Source organism: Simochromis diagramma, unplaced genomic scaffold (genome assembly GCF_900408965.1).
Source record: "Simochromis diagramma unplaced genomic scaffold, fSimDia1.1 OVJJ01000302.1, whole genome shotgun sequence".
Taxonomy (NCBI): domain Eukaryota; kingdom Metazoa; phylum Chordata; class Actinopteri; order Cichliformes; family Cichlidae; genus Simochromis; species Simochromis diagramma.
Window position 1 is genome coordinate 1,647,618 of NW_024386792.1, and position 16,899 is coordinate 1,664,516.

The 16,899-nt window shown below is 39.7% G+C and overlaps 2 protein-coding genes across 4 annotated transcripts; one reads left to right on the forward strand and one right to left on the reverse strand.

The window, feature by feature from the left end:
* Positions 1 to 876: 876 nt before the first annotated feature.
* On the reverse strand, positions 877 to 16,005 carry LOC120728688 (fibrinogen gamma chain-like). 3 transcript variants are annotated; one of them, XM_040023750.1, is made up of 10 exons: positions 16,003 to 16,005; positions 8,735 to 8,848; positions 8,603 to 8,650; positions 8,295 to 8,481; positions 8,089 to 8,173; positions 7,519 to 7,649; positions 7,107 to 7,240; positions 6,511 to 6,695; positions 6,022 to 6,349; positions 877 to 1,052 (listed from the first exon to the last, which is right to left on the reverse strand). In XM_040023750.1, the coding sequence occupies exons 2-9, from the start codon at positions 8,795 to 8,797 to the stop codon at positions 6,037 to 6,039; spliced, it is 1,146 nt and encodes a 381-aa protein (XP_039879684.1). In that variant the 5' UTR covers positions 8,798 to 8,848; positions 16,003 to 16,005; the 3' UTR covers positions 877 to 1,052; positions 6,022 to 6,036. The 3 variants fall into 3 exon arrangements, with proteins under 3 accessions (XP_039879684.1, XP_039879682.1, XP_039879683.1); XM_040023748.1 differs by lacking the exon at positions 877 to 1,052 and adding an exon at positions 5,610 to 5,972 and having other exon boundaries at positions 6,072 to 6,349; XM_040023749.1 differs by lacking the exons at positions 877 to 1,052; positions 16,003 to 16,005 and adding an exon at positions 5,610 to 5,972 and having other exon boundaries at positions 6,072 to 6,349; positions 8,735 to 8,867.
* On the forward strand, positions 15,556 to 16,799 carry LOC120728691 (lecithin retinol acyltransferase-like). Its single transcript, XM_040023752.1, has 2 exons — positions 15,556 to 16,209; positions 16,315 to 16,799. The coding sequence occupies exons 1-2, from the start codon at positions 15,667 to 15,669 to the stop codon at positions 16,465 to 16,467; spliced, it is 696 nt and encodes a 231-aa protein (XP_039879686.1). The 5' UTR covers positions 15,556 to 15,666; the 3' UTR covers positions 16,468 to 16,799.
* Positions 16,800 to 16,899: the final 100 nt, after the last annotated feature.

Consider the following 16,899-nt stretch of genomic DNA (forward strand, 5'->3'; position numbering starts at 1 on the left):
ATTCTATGTTTCAGTTATTCTTGTTTAGGGATTAGTTCTTAGGTTTTGTGTTCTCATGTTTATTGCAGGTTTAGTTCAGTGTCTAGTCTGTCTCCCTCTATCCAGTCCGTGTCTTAGGTTAGTGTGTATTGTTTCCTGTTTTATTTTGAAGGATTGTGTCTTATGTCAGTGTGTCCAGCTTTGCTCCTCCTGTCTCGTTAGCCCCAATCTCTCCCAGCTGTGTCTCCCTCCTGTTTTCCATTCCCTGATTACTTCCTTGTGTATATTAGCCCTGTGTTTGCCCTTGCTCAGTGTCATGTCGTACCTTCAGAGTCTACCTGTGTGTTCCCGGTTCTAGTTCATTGTTCTGTTCATTGCCAGCAATAAAACTGTGGTTTTCTGTTGAAACTTGGCTTCACGAGTCCTGCGTTTGGATCCTCACCTCCGCCTGCCCGCACACAGAGCCCTGACATCCCCTGGGATTCCAGGGATACACAAACCCCCCACAACAATAAGCTAGTGTTTCATTGAAGGTATACAATGTGTCAGTTTCAAGATTTGATATGTTTTCTATGTTCTGCTGTGAAAATCTTATAGGTTATGAAATTTGCACACTATTGTTTTTTGTTGTTTTTTTAGAATTGAGAATATAGCAAGGAACAGTGTTTATTTAAAGATCTGAAAACCACTGAAGAGGAAAAAGGAACTCAGGTATTCTGCAAACAGAAAAATACAACAACAAAAAAAATGAAGAAAGTTATAACTTTTCTATGGAGGCATTTTATTTAATCTAAGGAGTTTTCAGAGCTGTTAGTGAGAGCATTAAAAATGTCTCTCTTTTAAGCATCTCCAAGTCCACCAAACTGTTTAACTCCAGCCTGCTGTCCTCCTGCTGTGATGCGGCTGAGGGGAATGAGCTTCATGGTGGTTTCTTTCAGGGAGTACCAGCGGTTGTGCCACGTGACCCAAATGATGCCATTGTCGAAGCCATATTCACCAGCATCCTTTTCAGTGTACCTGCCACCTGCATAAAGATAATGCAAACAGTTTAGACCTCACATTAATTAGTACTTTTGTCTCTGTCACAGAATTGTGGATCTAAAGTTAGTTTTTGGTAACAACTGTTGAGTCATTTTTTTTCTTCTTATAAGTTAACCTCGCTACTAGAGCGGTCGTGTTTGTCTTGTCCACAATTCCTGTCTTACATAATCTGTTATCGTGTGTGTGAGTTTGTGTGTGTGTGCCTTTTGTTGCCCTCTCAGTCAACAAGCTGTATCCTGAGCACAACTTGGAAGTTAGAGCTAGTAGTGAGCAGGTAAACCCTCTCATTGCTTAACCAGAACTCTGTGGTGAGAGATAACCGAAGCCCTCCTTGTACTGGACCCAGTTCTTGTGGAAGTACAGACTGCCATCAGGTCAGGCATTAAGAAATGAGCAGAGACAAGAACCATTTGTTAAATTCTGATAGATTTTTCATCAAAAACTGACGACAGAGGGAATTTATGAAAAATTATTATCGCCGATCAGAAAACAAATGTTTTTACACCTGGGACAGGCTCCAGTCTCACAATGGGTCAGGAATTGCTCTGTTTCTTTTAATGGTTTTACATAGTAAAGACCACTTTTAGTGGCTCCCTTATTTGCTCTGTCTTGGCAGTGTAAGGAAAACCAAAATAAAAAAATCAAGTAAAAACCATGCAGAAATTAAGGCATTAGATGTAAGTCACGTAATAATTTGCCTTGTGTGCTCCAGTAGGTTCATTATGATCAATTGACCTATGCTACTGCAACTCAGGAGGACAATTAGCTTCCCTTTTCTGTAGAGAAACAGTGGTGTTGTATTATTACAATATGGGTAAATTACTCTCCAAGTGCATATTTTTAGAGGCAGATCCATTAAAATCATCAGGATATAACTTCAACCACTTTTCATGTGGTTTTGTTTAGTTTTGATTCTGACAGCAATGTGTGGTATTTTGCATGATTTTGCATAACTGAAGGTAGTGGAATGGCACACTTTAACCCTAGACTTTAGTGCTTCCTAACATTTACTCACTTCCGCCCCCTGCTGGTTGACACATATCAGGCAGACAAGAAGATTTTAGTTTATAGTGCTACAGCTAACTTTCAAATCTGCAAAGATGTGGGAAGAAAATAAACTTTACATGGACGGGCCATGTGGTTCCTGGGACACTTACAAGGAGGGCAGAATTTTTTTATAATTTTTTTTATAATAGCCAAAAAGAAGGAAAAAATTCAGGAGAGGGAAATGTAAGATGTAAGAAGAGAAATAGATCCTACAAGAGTAAACAGTGTAAAGACTTTCAGATAAGCAGAAATATTCTAAAAGTATGTTGTAAAACATGTTTTATGTTTTAGATTCTTCAACATAGACAACCTTTGCTTTGATTACTGCTTTGCACACTCTTGGTGTTCTCTCGATGAGCTTCATGAGGTCGTCACCTCCATCTCATCCCAAACCATCTCGATGGGATTTAGGTCAGGTGATTGTGGAGGCCAGGACATTGTTCCCCTTCTTGGTCAAACAGCCCTTACACAGCCTGGAAGTCCAACTAAACATAAAACGGATGGCATGTTGCTGCAGGATGCTGTGGTAGTCATACTGGTTCAGTGTGCCTTCAATTTTGAATAAATCCCCAACAGTGTCACCAGCAAAGCACCCCCACACCATCACACCTCCTCCTCCATGCTTCACAGTGGGAACCATGCATGTAGAGACCATCTGTTCACATTTTCTGCGTCGTGGAAAGACACAGCGTGTGGAACCAAAGATCTCAGATTTGGACTCATCAGACCAAAGCGCAGATCTCCACTCATCTAATGTCCTTGTGTTTCTTGGCCCAAACAAATCTCTTGTGTTTGTTGCTTTTCCTTAGTCGTGGTTTCTTAGCAGCTATTTGACCATAAAGACCTGATTCGCATAGTGTCCTCTGAACAGTTGATGTAGAGATGTGTCTGTTACTGGAACTAAAATAAACTGTGGCATTTATCTGGGCTCTAATCTGAGGTGCTGTTATCTTCAGCAGTAGAGGGGACTCTTGGTCTTCCTTTTGTGGGGAGGTCCTCATGTGAGCCAGTTTCGTCGTAGTTCTTGATGGTTTTTGCGACTTCACTTGAGGACACATTTGTTTTAGCAATTTTCTGTACTGACTGACCTTCAGTTCAGTTCTTAAAGTAATGATGGACTGTCATTTCTCTTTACTTAGCTGATTGTTTCTTGTCATAATATGAAGTCTAACAGTTGTCATATAGGGCTGTCAGCTGTGTACCAACATGACTTCTGCACAACACAACTGATGGTCCCAACCCCATTAAGAGGGCAAGAAACTCACAAATGAACCCTGAACCAAATAACATGAGAACTTAACATTGATGCAATTTAACAGAAGAAAGACAAAAATACAAAATAAACTCAAAACGCTGGGTCACAGACCCAGCCCCTAACACTTAATGACAACAAAGCAAGTTCCCAATAACAATTACTCATTTTTTGCATTGAGGAGATGATGAAATTGTTAGATTTGGATTGCAACTAAAAACCGAGTCTCTTTTGTAACATACTTTATTTACCTCGATAATTGTTCGAAATAACTCAAACAAAAGTAAAAGTTGACTACAAACTACAGCATTCGACTACGATGTAAACATAACCAAAAAAATCATTACATGGGAACATAATTTCAATCGAGGAGTAAAATACAAAATATCAATACATATTATTATAAGTCTGACTCTCTTACTGCAGAAAACACCAAATGATTTATACTTTTACACAGTATTCATCACAGAAATGTCTGAATTTAATTTTTTTTTTTTTTATAAAATGAGAATGTTATTTGTTACTTTGGTGGGGTCACGGGCCATAGTTTGGTTATCCCTCCTCTTGTACCTGACTATGTTTGCCCAGAAGAGAACATCTATCAAAGGTTATCCAGTCTAAACTTTAACCTAGCTGTGTGTGGGCGATGCCTGTGCCGTGGGATGGCAAATTCAAACAATCTAGTTTAAGATGAATATTTTACTGACATTATTGTGAGATTAGTTAAAAAAACTAATAAAAACAATTAAAAAAAAACCCTAAAACAGAACAAAAATATCACCGACTGTCTTTGGCCAGTGTTCATAGCAGTTCATGTGTCATTTGGCATAATTATGTACAAAGGATCCGGTGGAATTTGAACTCCATGAGATATTGATGTGAGTCTGATGATGCGTCTGGACAAGAACAACCAGTACAATACAAAATAAATAAATGGTGTTGGTGTGGTTCAAAAGAAACACGGCAGTGATTTTCCAATAACTCTGCAACAATACGACAAATGGCTTTAGGTCAGACAAGCACACAACACGGTTTGTTCAGTTAGCAACATGCTGAGATCACACAGTACGTAACTAATTCATTAGACCACCTGCCATAAAAACAGGAAAACACAAATACTTTGTAAATCTCTCAAGAAATTGTTTTAAACCAAAATTATATTGTTAATGATGATAACAAAATTATGTTGCTATTTTTTAAAATTCAATTTCTAATAGACAAATTTGATCTGGCACACTGAACTTCTCACAAATTAATGGAATAATTCTTTTAGTAAATGTATTTATTATTTAAGTAAATGAATAACTATTTTTTAAAGCTGCATTTTTTTCTGCTTTTTGAAAAACAGTAAATGTGAAAATTCATGAATAACAAAAATAACTATATTGTGGCATTAAAAATATTATGTTTAAAGAGCTTGCACATAAAAAATAATAAAGAATTGCTAGTCAGTATTTTTAGTACTTTTACTTGCTTTTACACAGCTATGGCATAAACCTCCCTTGCATTGGGTGGGGATCTAATTAATTTGTGAAAAACTGTATCAATATATGTATATATACATATATTCGTGCTGTCAGCGTTAATCTCATTAAAATGGCGTTAACTCGTTGATTGTGTCCAGGGGGGCAAAGATGGAGATGGAGATCTGGAGGGGGGCAGGGGGCAAATATGGAGATTTGACGTGTTAATGCGGTTATGGCGTTAATGTTATTCTAACGACATTAACGCTGACAGCAAATTGACTGAATTCTTCGATAATAAAAAGGTTGAAGGAATAAGGGGCATGCTTATTAAACTCCTACCTTACATTTCATTACTGTAATGAAGATATTCTCTGAAGAACCCTTTATGTACTCGTACTGAACTGTTTCCAGCTTTTTGGTGTTGTGCTTTGATGGTCGCTGGCAATGCTGATATTTTACAACTGCTCATTTTATGAAAGAGAAAAAATCATGGCCTAGTTTCCGTGTTTTGTTGCTTTTAGAGTAAACTCAGTTGGCAATAAGTTCTGTAAGAGGGCTTTGATGTGGCATTCAGTTTGACCAGTCTGTGGGGTTTATTACAGCAAATAAAGTGGACACAACATAAGTATTTAAGGTGGGCATGTCTTCACACACAGATGTATATAACTGACTGTTCATTATACCTTAAGACAGATTTTTGTTTCATTGTAACATATTTTTTGTTGGTTTTATAATTCAGCAGCTAGCCAAACTGACTTTACATTAATGTATATCTGAGCTGACAACAACTTGATCCATATAAATATTGACCACCCATTTCTAGAGAAGCAAAGAGCTTTATTTAAAGATGTGAAAAACAGTGAAGAGGAAAAAGGAACTCAGATATTCTGGAGACATTACAGAAAAACAAAAAGTCAGTAAGTTTCCATGGAGGCATTTTATTTAGTCTAAGGAGTTTTCAGGGCTGTTAGTGAGAGCATAACAAAAACCTGGTCCCTTTTTTTAAGCATCTCCAAGTCCACCAAACTGTTTGACCCCAGCCTGCTGTCCTCCTGTTGTGATGCGGCTGAGGGGAATGAGCTTCATGGTGGTCTCTTTCAGGGAGTACCAGCGGCTGTGCCACGTGACCCAAATGATGCCATTGTCGAAGCCATATTCACCAGCATCCTTTTCAGTGTACCTGCCACCTGCATAAAGATAATGCAAACAGTTTAGACCTCACATTAATTAGTACATTTGTCTCTGTTTATGCTAACTATGGCTGCTCTTAGCCAGGAGGGTTTTACCCTGGTAGTATTTTCCATTCAAATGTGCAGCATGACATCTGTTCATCCACCAGCCAGAGCCATCCTGCTGAGCACAGTTGCCGTCGTACTTGTCGTTGTCCTTGTCAAAGGTGCTGAACTGCATGCCATTGTGTGCTGTGTAGAACTTGTCGCTGGGGTCCTCTCCAAAGTCAAAACCATCAAATGCATCTCCTGCATCTCCACCAAAGTAGAAACCGTAGGTCATCCGGTACATGTCGATCTCTGGTCCCACTCTGAACATGTTATAGTCGGCATACCTGGAGAAACACACAGAGAATCGTGGATCTAAAGTTAGTTTTTGGTAACAATTGTTGAATCATCTCTTTTCTTCTTCTAAGCTAACCTCCCTACTAGAGCGGTCATGTTTGCCTTGTCCACAAGTCCCTTTCTTACATAATCTGTTATCGTGTGTGTGTACCTTTTGTTGCCGTCCCAGTCAACAAGCTCTATCCTGAGCACAGTGGGGAAACTGGTGCTGGTAGTGAGCGCGTGAATCTTCTCGTTACCTAACCAGAACTCTGTGGTGTCATCTGGTGAGAGATAACCGAAGCCCTCCTTGTACTGGACCCAGTTCTTGTGGAAGTCCAGACTGCCATCACGTCTCTGTAGGCAGGAAGGCGTGATCAGATTCATCAGTTTATTGGGTGGTTTCTCCATTTAGTTAACAAAACATTAATGATTTAATGCCTTCATGGCTTAATGAAAATTGTAGTGAATATTTAATTTTACATAAATTTAGAGATTAATTAAAATAGATCACAAACGTTTCATTTTATGATTTCTGTTATTAAATCACTGTCGTGATTTCTCAAGTCAAAGGGACGGTCCAAAGAAATGCTAATGACACCGAAGAGGACTTGTTTTTAAAGCCAAAGCCTCGATTTTTGGTTACTCTTAGGTTTCACGTGTATGTGACTTTTGTCTGACTCTTATTATTCATTTCCATCCCAAAATAAATACACAGGAATCACTTAGTGTAAGATCAAGATAATTATGGCCTCAGATGATACGTACCCTTTGAATTACTGTGAAGCCACGTCCAAAGCTGTCAATCTCACAATAGACCAGGAACTGCTCTGTTGATTTTATTGGCTTCACATAGTAAAGGCCGCTGGTGGTGGCGCCCTTGTTTGCAACGTCCTGGCAGTCTGATTAGAAAAACATATTTTAAAAAATGAGCAGCCTATTATGAAACACAAAAACCTGAATATTTTCTAAGTTGGGTAAATAATTGTGTAATCACATCCACTAGAAAAGGTCACAGGACATTACATCTAGGATAAATGTTTGCTTTGCTCTGAAGCAGCATATTGATTTAGCCTGTGACTAAACGCTGAAAGAGAACAAATGTTGTTTGGATGAGACAAGATTGAGAAACTTGTTGTGAAACGGTCCTAGAGGTCTGTTTCTTCTTCTTTTTTTTTACCTGTTCCTGTGGTGGGTTGGATCTCGACTGTGTCTCTGCAGGGCTCATTGCATTTCTGCTGCAGCTGATTCGAGAGCTGTTTCAAGTCTGCCATTCTTCTGTCATTGGTGGAGATTACGTTCTGAAGTTCACTGGAAGGGAGGATTACAGTCTATGACATGTACCTTGGTTTTATACATAGATAAAAAGCTGAGATGAATCCTGAGTATGAACGCGAACTTATACAAAGATCTAATATAACGTATAAGATCAAAGATTTTTAGGGACATAGGGTGGGTAACAAATGTCTCCTGAGTGCATTGAACTGTGGGAATAGGTGGACACTGATGCTGATGTATAGAGATTCAGTTTCAACCTTCCTTTAGAGTTTTGTGTTTTGCACATTGAGAACCTGACAGAAGTTCATGTTTATTCAGCAACAACACATTATATTAAAAAAAAAAAAAAAGAATCATTTATATGTTGTTGATTTTAAAAAAAATCAATCAACAAATGAGCATTGTAACCAAATGCAGTGGAGTAACTAACTGTTATAAGAGTATAAATTGAACTTTTGGTAAGGTAACTTACAATATTTGCCGTTCTTGAGCAGTTATGGTCTTCTGAAACCGAACAACATCATCCAGGATACTTGTTGACTTTTTGAAATGCACGTCTGAAATGGAAAAAATGAGCCGGTTTGACCGTATTTTCGATTTCGCATCAATATGCTGCTCAACCTGATCGCATCAATGTAAGTGTTAAGATGATTAAATGTCACAAAATAACTGCGTTACCTGGGTCAGAGCTCTTTTGATGTGCCACAGCTGTATCTTTCATGTAGGTAATTGTTTCTTCAGCCCCTCGAGTCAAATTGGCAATTGTTTCCAGTTGCCTTAGCAAGTTGTCCAAATCCCGGTCCACCGTTTCTGTATATGTTTGCATGTAATCAGCAACTCCACATGTGGTTGGACAGTATTTTCCCTAAACACAGATGGAGCAGGTCAACAAAACAAACAAAACTCTTTATGATAGTGTGCTTTTATAGAAATATAATCCATCCCGAAAGAACATTTAAAGCTTTGACTTAAAGCTGCGCACTTACAAAGCCATCATTGAGCCTGCATTCTTGTATGCTGTCTCCTCGGATTTGCTGCACAAAAAAGGAACAATCAATACAATTTTTATGCTCAATAAAACTACATCAGCAAAAGTGCAACAGTGCTCAGTGACTTACTGCTGACGAGAAAGAGAAAAGTAATAAAAGTCCCCCTGCTGTTGTAAGAAGTGATGGAGCCATGTTTCTTTGGCCGCCAGTTGTGGTTTCGTCTCGTTGGAGAATGAAGAGCAGCTCGACTCTGTTGGTTATTTATCTGAACAAGGTCCTCAGTCCAGACTTTGATAAGGGGTTCATAGGTAAACAATCCCACTCACTTTGTTGTGAAAATCCTGTGACTCAAATGTCCAACAGCCATCATTGCCAGGAGCTGACGCAGTCTGAAACTCATAGCTGTGGTAAAGGACACTTGTATGAGATCGCCATGTACTGTACGTCTTTGTAAACTCTGGTGATGGTAAGGCTGTCAGCAAGTTTGAAGAAATTGTGACTCATCTTGCACTTTAAGACCTGACAGTATTATTGAATATGGAAACCAGCGTAATTGAGCTCGTTCTAGCCAAGAGTTCAGATTGTAACATAGTTTATTTACCTTTCTTAATCTTTGCTTGATAAAACAAACAACAAGCAATCCTTGTAAAAATGCCATAATATGTTCCTGTGAACAAAAACTGGATTTTATATTTTAGACTGATTAAAAATTACAATTATTAACAACACAAAAGATAGTGTTAAGTGTCCATACTGACAATAACCAAAATTACACATTAATAAATTATTCTGGCTTGCTTAATTTACACTTGCATGAATGAGACTTTTCTCCCTACAACAGTAATTTTATTTAATGATCACTTTGATTCTCAGTCAGCCGGTTAAAATTATTACTATTCTTTACTATCCTAACAAGAGTCCCCCAACCCTAGCAAAGTAGTTATCTGTGGTTTCTGACATGTGATGATATGGTCATGGTATAAATCAGGAAAGGCCTTCATCATAACTACAACAGGCAGCCTACTTGTAAAGCCTTTAAAACCTTTCTGTAGTGAATCCACCAAGCCTTATAATGTCGCTAAAATATGTTTACTAGATAAACTGTTTTACAATAACAGGGCAGGCTGTGATACTTTGAAACTTTTATTTTGAAAGTTGACTGCACGGGCATGTAAAACCAACCACTAGTGGCTGTGGAATCACAATAGACCCCACAAGACACATACTGTATACACAGGACACCAAACACACCACCAAACTGATGCAGTGAACTGACTTTTAAACGGTTATTTTTTGGTTGTTGTTGAGCGAGAACAGACAACTCTAACACCATTTTCAGAACTATCTAAATCTTTGAAAATAAGCTACATTAGACAGCACTGAAGTGCACCAAAGTAAGCTTTGCCTTACTGAAGTTTCATGAAAACAAGTTTCTGTTACAAAGTGTGAACAAAATGCTACTGGAAATAATCATAGTGGAATAATCCCTGTGGACTTTGCAGTCTGTATGTATGCAGGGGAACACTAACGATCCTCTTCCTTAATTCTGCAGGAAAAATCTACTTTTCTAGGAAAACAAAGCAGCTAAGTTACAGGCTTAATTTATAAGGAGCACATGTGCTGCTGCGTTATTGTTGACTGAGCTGGATCCAAACTGAAGCAAATACAGACCAATGTGAAAGAGCAAAGAAAAACCTCAAACTGTGGCGTGTGGTCAAAGAAAGCTCAGATATGATTAATGAGTAACTGCAGCACTCTTTGTCAGTGGCTAATTTCAATTTCATGGACACATCAGTGTAACTAACAACAGCTTTGTTGTGGATGAATCCATTTTAAAACATTTTATAAAGTTGCTTTATTTTAGAGGGACATATAGTCCCATTCAGGCCATCTGAAGTAATCTCATCATCAATGTGCATTTAATCTGCATGCAGGGTGAGTGGGAGTAGTGACCGAAAGAACGAGATCGCGGATACAAGCGGCGGAAATGAGCTTCCTCCGAAGGGTGGCTGGCCTCTCCCTTAGAGATAGGGTGAGAAGTTCGGCCATCCGGGAGGGGCTCAGAGTAGAGCAGCTGCTGCTCCACATCGAAAGGAGCCAGCTGAGGTGGTTCGGGCATCTGGCAAGGATGCCCCCTGGGCGCCTCCTGGGCGAGGTGTTCCAGGCATGTCCCACCGGGAGGAGGCCCCGGGGCAGACCCAGGACACGCTGGAGAGATTATATCTCTCGGCTGGCCTGGGAACGCCTTGGTATTCCCCCGGACAAGCTGGAGGAGGTGGCTGGGGAGAGGGAGGTCTGGACCTCTTTGCTTAGGCTGCTACCCCCGCGACCCGACCTCGGATAAGCGGATGAAGATGGATGGATGGATGGCAGGGTGAGTGTTAGCAGATTACATTTTTTAGACAATACTGTGTTTCTGAGGGAACTTACATTTTTATTGCATTTATCAATAGTACTTAGTTGTTTAATACCCATAAGACAATACATGAACACATAGTCAGATTTACTCCACAGTGTCCACAGACCCAGATGGCTTTTGACCTTTATTATGGTGTTGGGAAATAACAGCTAACTGAGTTAATGAACCCAGTGCATTTGAGCCCTGAGCCTTCTTGCTACATAAAAATACACATACTGATACATGCATACATCATGAGGAATTTTATACTAGCCTTTATACTACTCTATCACATGAATTTCACCCTTGGGGTTCCCTGTTGACAAATCAATCAACAAATCAGATAATATATGCCATCACACAATGCTCTGGGAACGTGACTGTAATCCCTGCTCATACACGTCAAATGATCAGGTTGGTATTAAATCACTTACATCAAGTGCTGTGGGGGCAGAGAAGCACCTAAAAACCTAAAACAAGCAGTTTCAAGGACCAGAGTTTAGAAACCAAACATTATTGGGGCGATTGTGGCTCAAAAGTTGGGAGTTCGCCTTGTAATCGGAAGGTTGCCGGTTCGAGGCCCGGCTTGGACAGTCTCGATCGTTGTGTCCTTGGGCAAGACACTTCACCCGTTTCCTACTGGTGGTGGTCAGAGGGCCTGGTGGCGCCAGTGTCCGGCAGCCTCGCCTCTGTCTGTGCGCCCCAGGGTGGCTGTGGCTACAATGTAGCTTGCCTGTAAAGCGCTTTGGGGTCCTTAGGGACTAGAAAAGTGCTATACAAATACAGGCCATTTATATTGTAATGCAACTGCATAATGTTGTAGGAAATGACATACAATTAAATCAAAGTGTGTCTTACTTCTTTAAATACTTTATTATTTTTTAAAAAATATTTCTGTACATTCATATTTTTAATATGTTTTTTTCAATTTAAAGAGATAAAGGAGACACTAGTCTTAACAGCAGCTGACATTACGTCCAATCCGGATTTGGCTCCTTGAAGGATTGCTTCATCCCCGGGTCAAAGTTCAAACTCTCTTCTGTGCCTCATTTTACTGAATAGTCTTGTGCCATTAAATTTTTTTAAAAACACAACTAAGTAAACAGATCCTTCCAAAGATGGTGTGTAGTTTTAAAAAGGTGTAGCTGCTGAAAATAGTTTTTTCTGTGGCCATCTCTGCAAGGTGCTGTGAGCAAACACACCTCTTGTTATTACAACAGAACAAACAGTAAAGATACATGTGACTTAATATAGCTTAATAATGGTTGATCTGTGGGCCCCATGTTGACATTAAATGATAAACCTTGACTACCTTGACTACATGGATATAAAGCCTCGCTGACCTGAGAATGAACTGCCAGGCCCATGAACCTAAACAGTGTTGAACTTTTGCTGAACTTTCTAGAGACACCAGATGGAAAGTGCCTCTTTCTTTCTCTAAGTGCCATGAAGACACAGGCACGCTCTCTAAACACCGGGTTCAGGATGTTTAGATGTGTTTTGGGCCATTGTCGATGTGTTCACATGCTCATGCCCGACTGACATTCTTACACTGTTCGCGCGTTATCAGGATGCAAAGCAACCAAAAAAGCAAGTTTTTAGTTTTCTTTATAAAGACTGTGTATACTCTGGAACTAGGTCACAAGAATATTATGCAGAATAAATGCAGTTTTCTTTAAAATGAAAACATCCACATCCCACATCTTAGGAAAATACGTCCTTATGTCAGTAATCAACTTAAGCACCAAAGCTGAAAAACAAAGTCAGCATAGTTCACAGGTCGTCTGACCAGGAATTAAATTTAAAGAGCCTTGTTTGGATGCTTCAGCAGTCACAACTATAATTCTGGAGCTGTTTGACTGTGGCATAAATCTCCCCAGGATGGAGGGCAAAGGTTTGCGGTTTGGCCACATTCGGGTTCAACCTGCGGTCATGTTAAGTCGCCTCAGCTGAAGGTGGTGTGATCTGCAGTAACACATGCGGGGACATTGACACTTTGTTGTCCACATATCACAAACTAATGAGTAAAAAGTACATTATCATCATCAGTAATTCTTCTAATATCAGGATGTAATGTAGCAGATTTGTAGTCAGCGTAAGTCACACAGACTTTATTTGGTTCTGCTGGCGTGTTTTTGTGGAAATAAACTTTTTATGTTAATAATGCAACTACCTGTGTTTGTCTGCTGTATATGCACATTCATGTGTTAATAAGAAATACATCAGATCGAACCTTTGTGGAATGCATAACAATAACAATGTTCTGTGCACTGTTTGTGGCCCTCGCACTCATCAGACACAAAGTCCTGAATAGCCTAACATTACTCATGATTTCCTTAAAACTGGACCACGAAGCAGTTTTTATGAAACATTACTTCATCTAGAGCATTTACTTGGCAAGCAAAACATCGCTGGTTCCAGCTGGAGACACAAATCCCTTTTGGGATTGTGTCAGAAAGAGCCTCTGGTGCAAATCTCTACAAAATCAAAAATTTGGAGTCACCCACTGTGGGGAGCAGCTGAAAGTGGCTTCTTCTTCATTATCATCCACAGGTGAATTCACAGCTGTGCGTGCTACGTGTTGCCCGTTGATGTTTTTTCGACATTAGATGTCAGCTACACAGAGAAATAACCCCCAGCTAAGAGCCAAATATCTCGTTGTTTGCTACTGCTAACAACCATTGCTGCCGTGAGAGACTGATATCAGTTTTTCAACTGATTGCAACTCATTGCTTTTTACTTGGGTCCTTCATTCATCACAATTAGAGTTTTTAATGAACTCTCATTGTAAATATTGTTTTAGACACGGAATTATAAATCAGAGAATCACTTTACCTTTAGGTCTAGATGCAATACCTACACTGCCTCCACCAGTGTGTGAATGTGAGAGTGAATGAATAGTGGTATTGTAAAGCGCTTTGGGTGCCTTGAAAAGTGCTATATAAATCCAATCCATTATTATTATTATTATTATTGTAGGTTTTCCCATAAGCAGATATTGGCATTTTTAGACTTCATCTATCCAATAATACTAATAATAAAAGACAAACATGTCTTACTAATACTAATTTACGCTGAAATTAAAGTGATTAATCTTAATTAATCATAATCATAGCTTAAATTAGAACACCTCCAGCACAAATATTGATATGAGACTTTGATCCTCATCTTTGCTTATAATTTATGAGTGTAACTCAAGTTTTATAGTGAGCTGTATAGCTTATTGCTTTTATGGTCATTAATCAAACACACACCTCATTAAACCGGCTTTCTCACAGACACAGTCAAATACCAGCAACGTTTTATCCTTTTCTGAAAGGATTTTGCAGAATCGAGGTCAGCAGACAAATGTGCAACAAATGATCCAAAGACAAGCACAAAACGAAACAAGCTGTTGTGTTTCTCAAAGTATTTTCTGGGTAAGTGAAGTCTGAAGGATTAAGGTAATCTCATCATATGGTTCCTCTGGGAAAGTGTAGGCCATCCAACTTATTTTGGTAGACTGATCCTGGATTGATGATGGAAAAGGACGGATTGTGGGTCAACAAAATCCACGGCCCAGAAATGACTGTTTGGGTGATAATCAGCTTAATTGTCCAATTTGAAATCACAAATAAAAAAATAGTTTGCATGACAATAATTAGCTTGACAGAAAAAAGCTCCAATGAGAACAAAGTTTTCATTTAACTTTATTTTCTTTAAATACTCTTTTATATTATTCTAGTTGTTTTATGTACAGGTATCTAACACCATCGAACTCAGTTGGAGCAGTTGGAGCAAACTCAGTTGGAGCAAAGTGGTGAGCTGGTTAGAACCATCTCCTGACAGCAAGACGCCCCTGGCTTTGAAACCCATGCAGATGTGGTTGAACCCACATCTGCATGGGTTCTTTCCACGTAGTACAGCTTCCTCCCACAGTTCAAATACATGGATATTAGGTTAACTGTTGATTTTAAATTGGCCACATGTATGTGACTGAATGATTTTGTTCATGCAAATGTTCTTTTTCTTAAGCTTGTGCTTTTAAAAACGTATTGATACTGAATATCCAGAAATCTGTCATTTACTAAGCAAATAAATAAAAAAAAAAGGCTTTGCTGACATGATGCAAAATACAGAAAAACATAACTTAAAAAGAGATTTTCCTTTGTAGTTATAACTTTGCTTTTGTTTGTCTCCTCCACTTTTAAACATAATAAAGGCTGGAGCACAAGTGGCTGTCAGAGCAGTACAGTTGTTATGAATAGAGTTTATAGAGTTTATACAGCCTCTGTGAAAGCGGACTTCCCTTAACTTACAGTGTATTCAAAAACTTTTGATGCATATTATGATGAGGTCATCTTGTTTAACATTTCAAATCTGCAGTCTGAACGCAGACGTACTCTGCCGTTCCTCGTTGAACTAATATTTCACACGAGTTCTTTTTGCGCTCAGTGAGACAGATTAAAGCGGTTTAGCGGAAAACAATTGCGCATCTGTGCACCGCAGAAAACAACTAAAGGCAAGATGCTAAAGAGACGAACTACGAGGAATGCGCACGTGCGCAAAGTTACTCCTGGCCAATCGTGCCCTTGGGATTTTCTGGACGGTCTTTCTCCTCCTCGTGCGAGGAAGGATAAAAAGGCCATTCCACACACGCATTCAAGGTGTACTTCCTCCGCATATGTTCACGATGCTGCAGCTGCTGACATTCTTGGTGGAGAAGGTCTCCCTTCTTTTCAAGTTCAAACTCTTTGAGTCCAGCTGGTTAGGAAGCCGGCAGCGGGAGCGCGCTGAGCGACGCACTCCATCGCCACCCCTTCGCAGGGGAGACGTGCTAGAGGTTCCCAGATCCCTCTTCACTCACTTCGGCATCTATTTAGGCGACAACAAAGTAGCCCACCTGATTCCAGACATCCTCCCCGTGCTCACGAGCAACGACAAGCTCATCAGCTCTGTCATCACAAACGAGAGGCTCATCCTCGGCTGCATATACAGGTGTGCCACGGTGCGCGTAGACACGCTGGAGGACTTCGCGTATGGCGCCAGCATCCTCGTGAACCATGCTGATGAGATGATGAAGACGCCACCTCTGCCCGACGACACCGTCGCCAAGAGAGCTGAAAAACTCATAGGAGCCTTTCCGTACAGTTTACTGTGGAGTAACTGTGAACACTTCGTGACGTACTGCAGGTACGGAGCAGCAAGGAGCCGGCAAACAGAGCAGGTAAACATCCCGAATTGCCTGGGGCCATGTCTAAAGTAAGCCGAGACTTTTAAGAAATGTTACAATGATAAATAACTTTTTTATCCTGTTTTCTTCCCTCCGCAGTTCTGTGAGGTCCTAAAATCAATCATCAGGGACCAGCGCACTGTTATCGTTTCCGGGCTGCTTGGAATTATCTCTGTTGTTTACTTTGGTATGGCACCTTTAACTACATTACCCACAATTCTGATTCCCTTCACTCTCTGGATGGCTGGTTAAAAGAGCTCAAGGCAAGAAGCCAATAAAGAAGATGAACTTTTACTTGGCAAAACCTCCCTGAACACTGAACTCCAGCTTCATGCTTTGTCACAGTTCTTTGATTTTACTGGCCAACAGTGTTTGATGTATTATGTTGTTACTGCATCATTAGTTTCTTATTTTACTCTCAAAATGTGGGGACTAAACTGATTTCTTTATTAGAAGAATACAGTGAGTTATTTTTGCTAACATTGAGTCACCACAAAAGTGAGAATAGAGTGGACTAAATCAATAATAATGTTGATGTATGTAAATAAAGGTTATGAATATGACAGTTGTTTAATAAACAATGCATTTTTACGTGTTTGCCTCGTGTGAATCTGACTCTTCTTACATCGCCACATGAATGCCAGTGGAAGAAGAGGCCTGCATCACCCATGCATTTCTCTTAAT

What these genes read in the sequence shown, in the direction of transcription:
- LOC120728688 (XM_040023748.1), bottom strand. Translation starts at nt 8,797, where the DNA reads ATGGCTCCATCACTTCTTACAACAGCAGGGGGACTTTTATTACTTTTC. An exon ending in GCAGGCTCAATGATGGCTTT is followed by an intron (nt 8,482 to 8,602) that starts GTAAGTGCGCAG and finishes ATCTGTGTTTAG; the next exon opens with GGAAAATACTGTCCAACCAC. An exon ending in GCTCAAGAACGGCAAATATT is followed by an intron (nt 7,650 to 8,088) that starts GTAAGTTACCTT and finishes CCTCCCTTCCAG; the next exon opens with TGAACTTCAGAACGTAATCT.
- LOC120728691 (XM_040023752.1), top strand. Translation starts at nt 15,667, where the DNA reads ATGTTCACGATGCTGCAGCTGCTGACATTCTTGGTGGAGAAGGTCTCC. An exon ending in GGAGCCGGCAAACAGAGCAG is followed by an intron (nt 16,210 to 16,314) that starts GTAAACATCCCG and finishes TTCCCTCCGCAG; the next exon opens with TTCTGTGAGGTCCTAAAATC.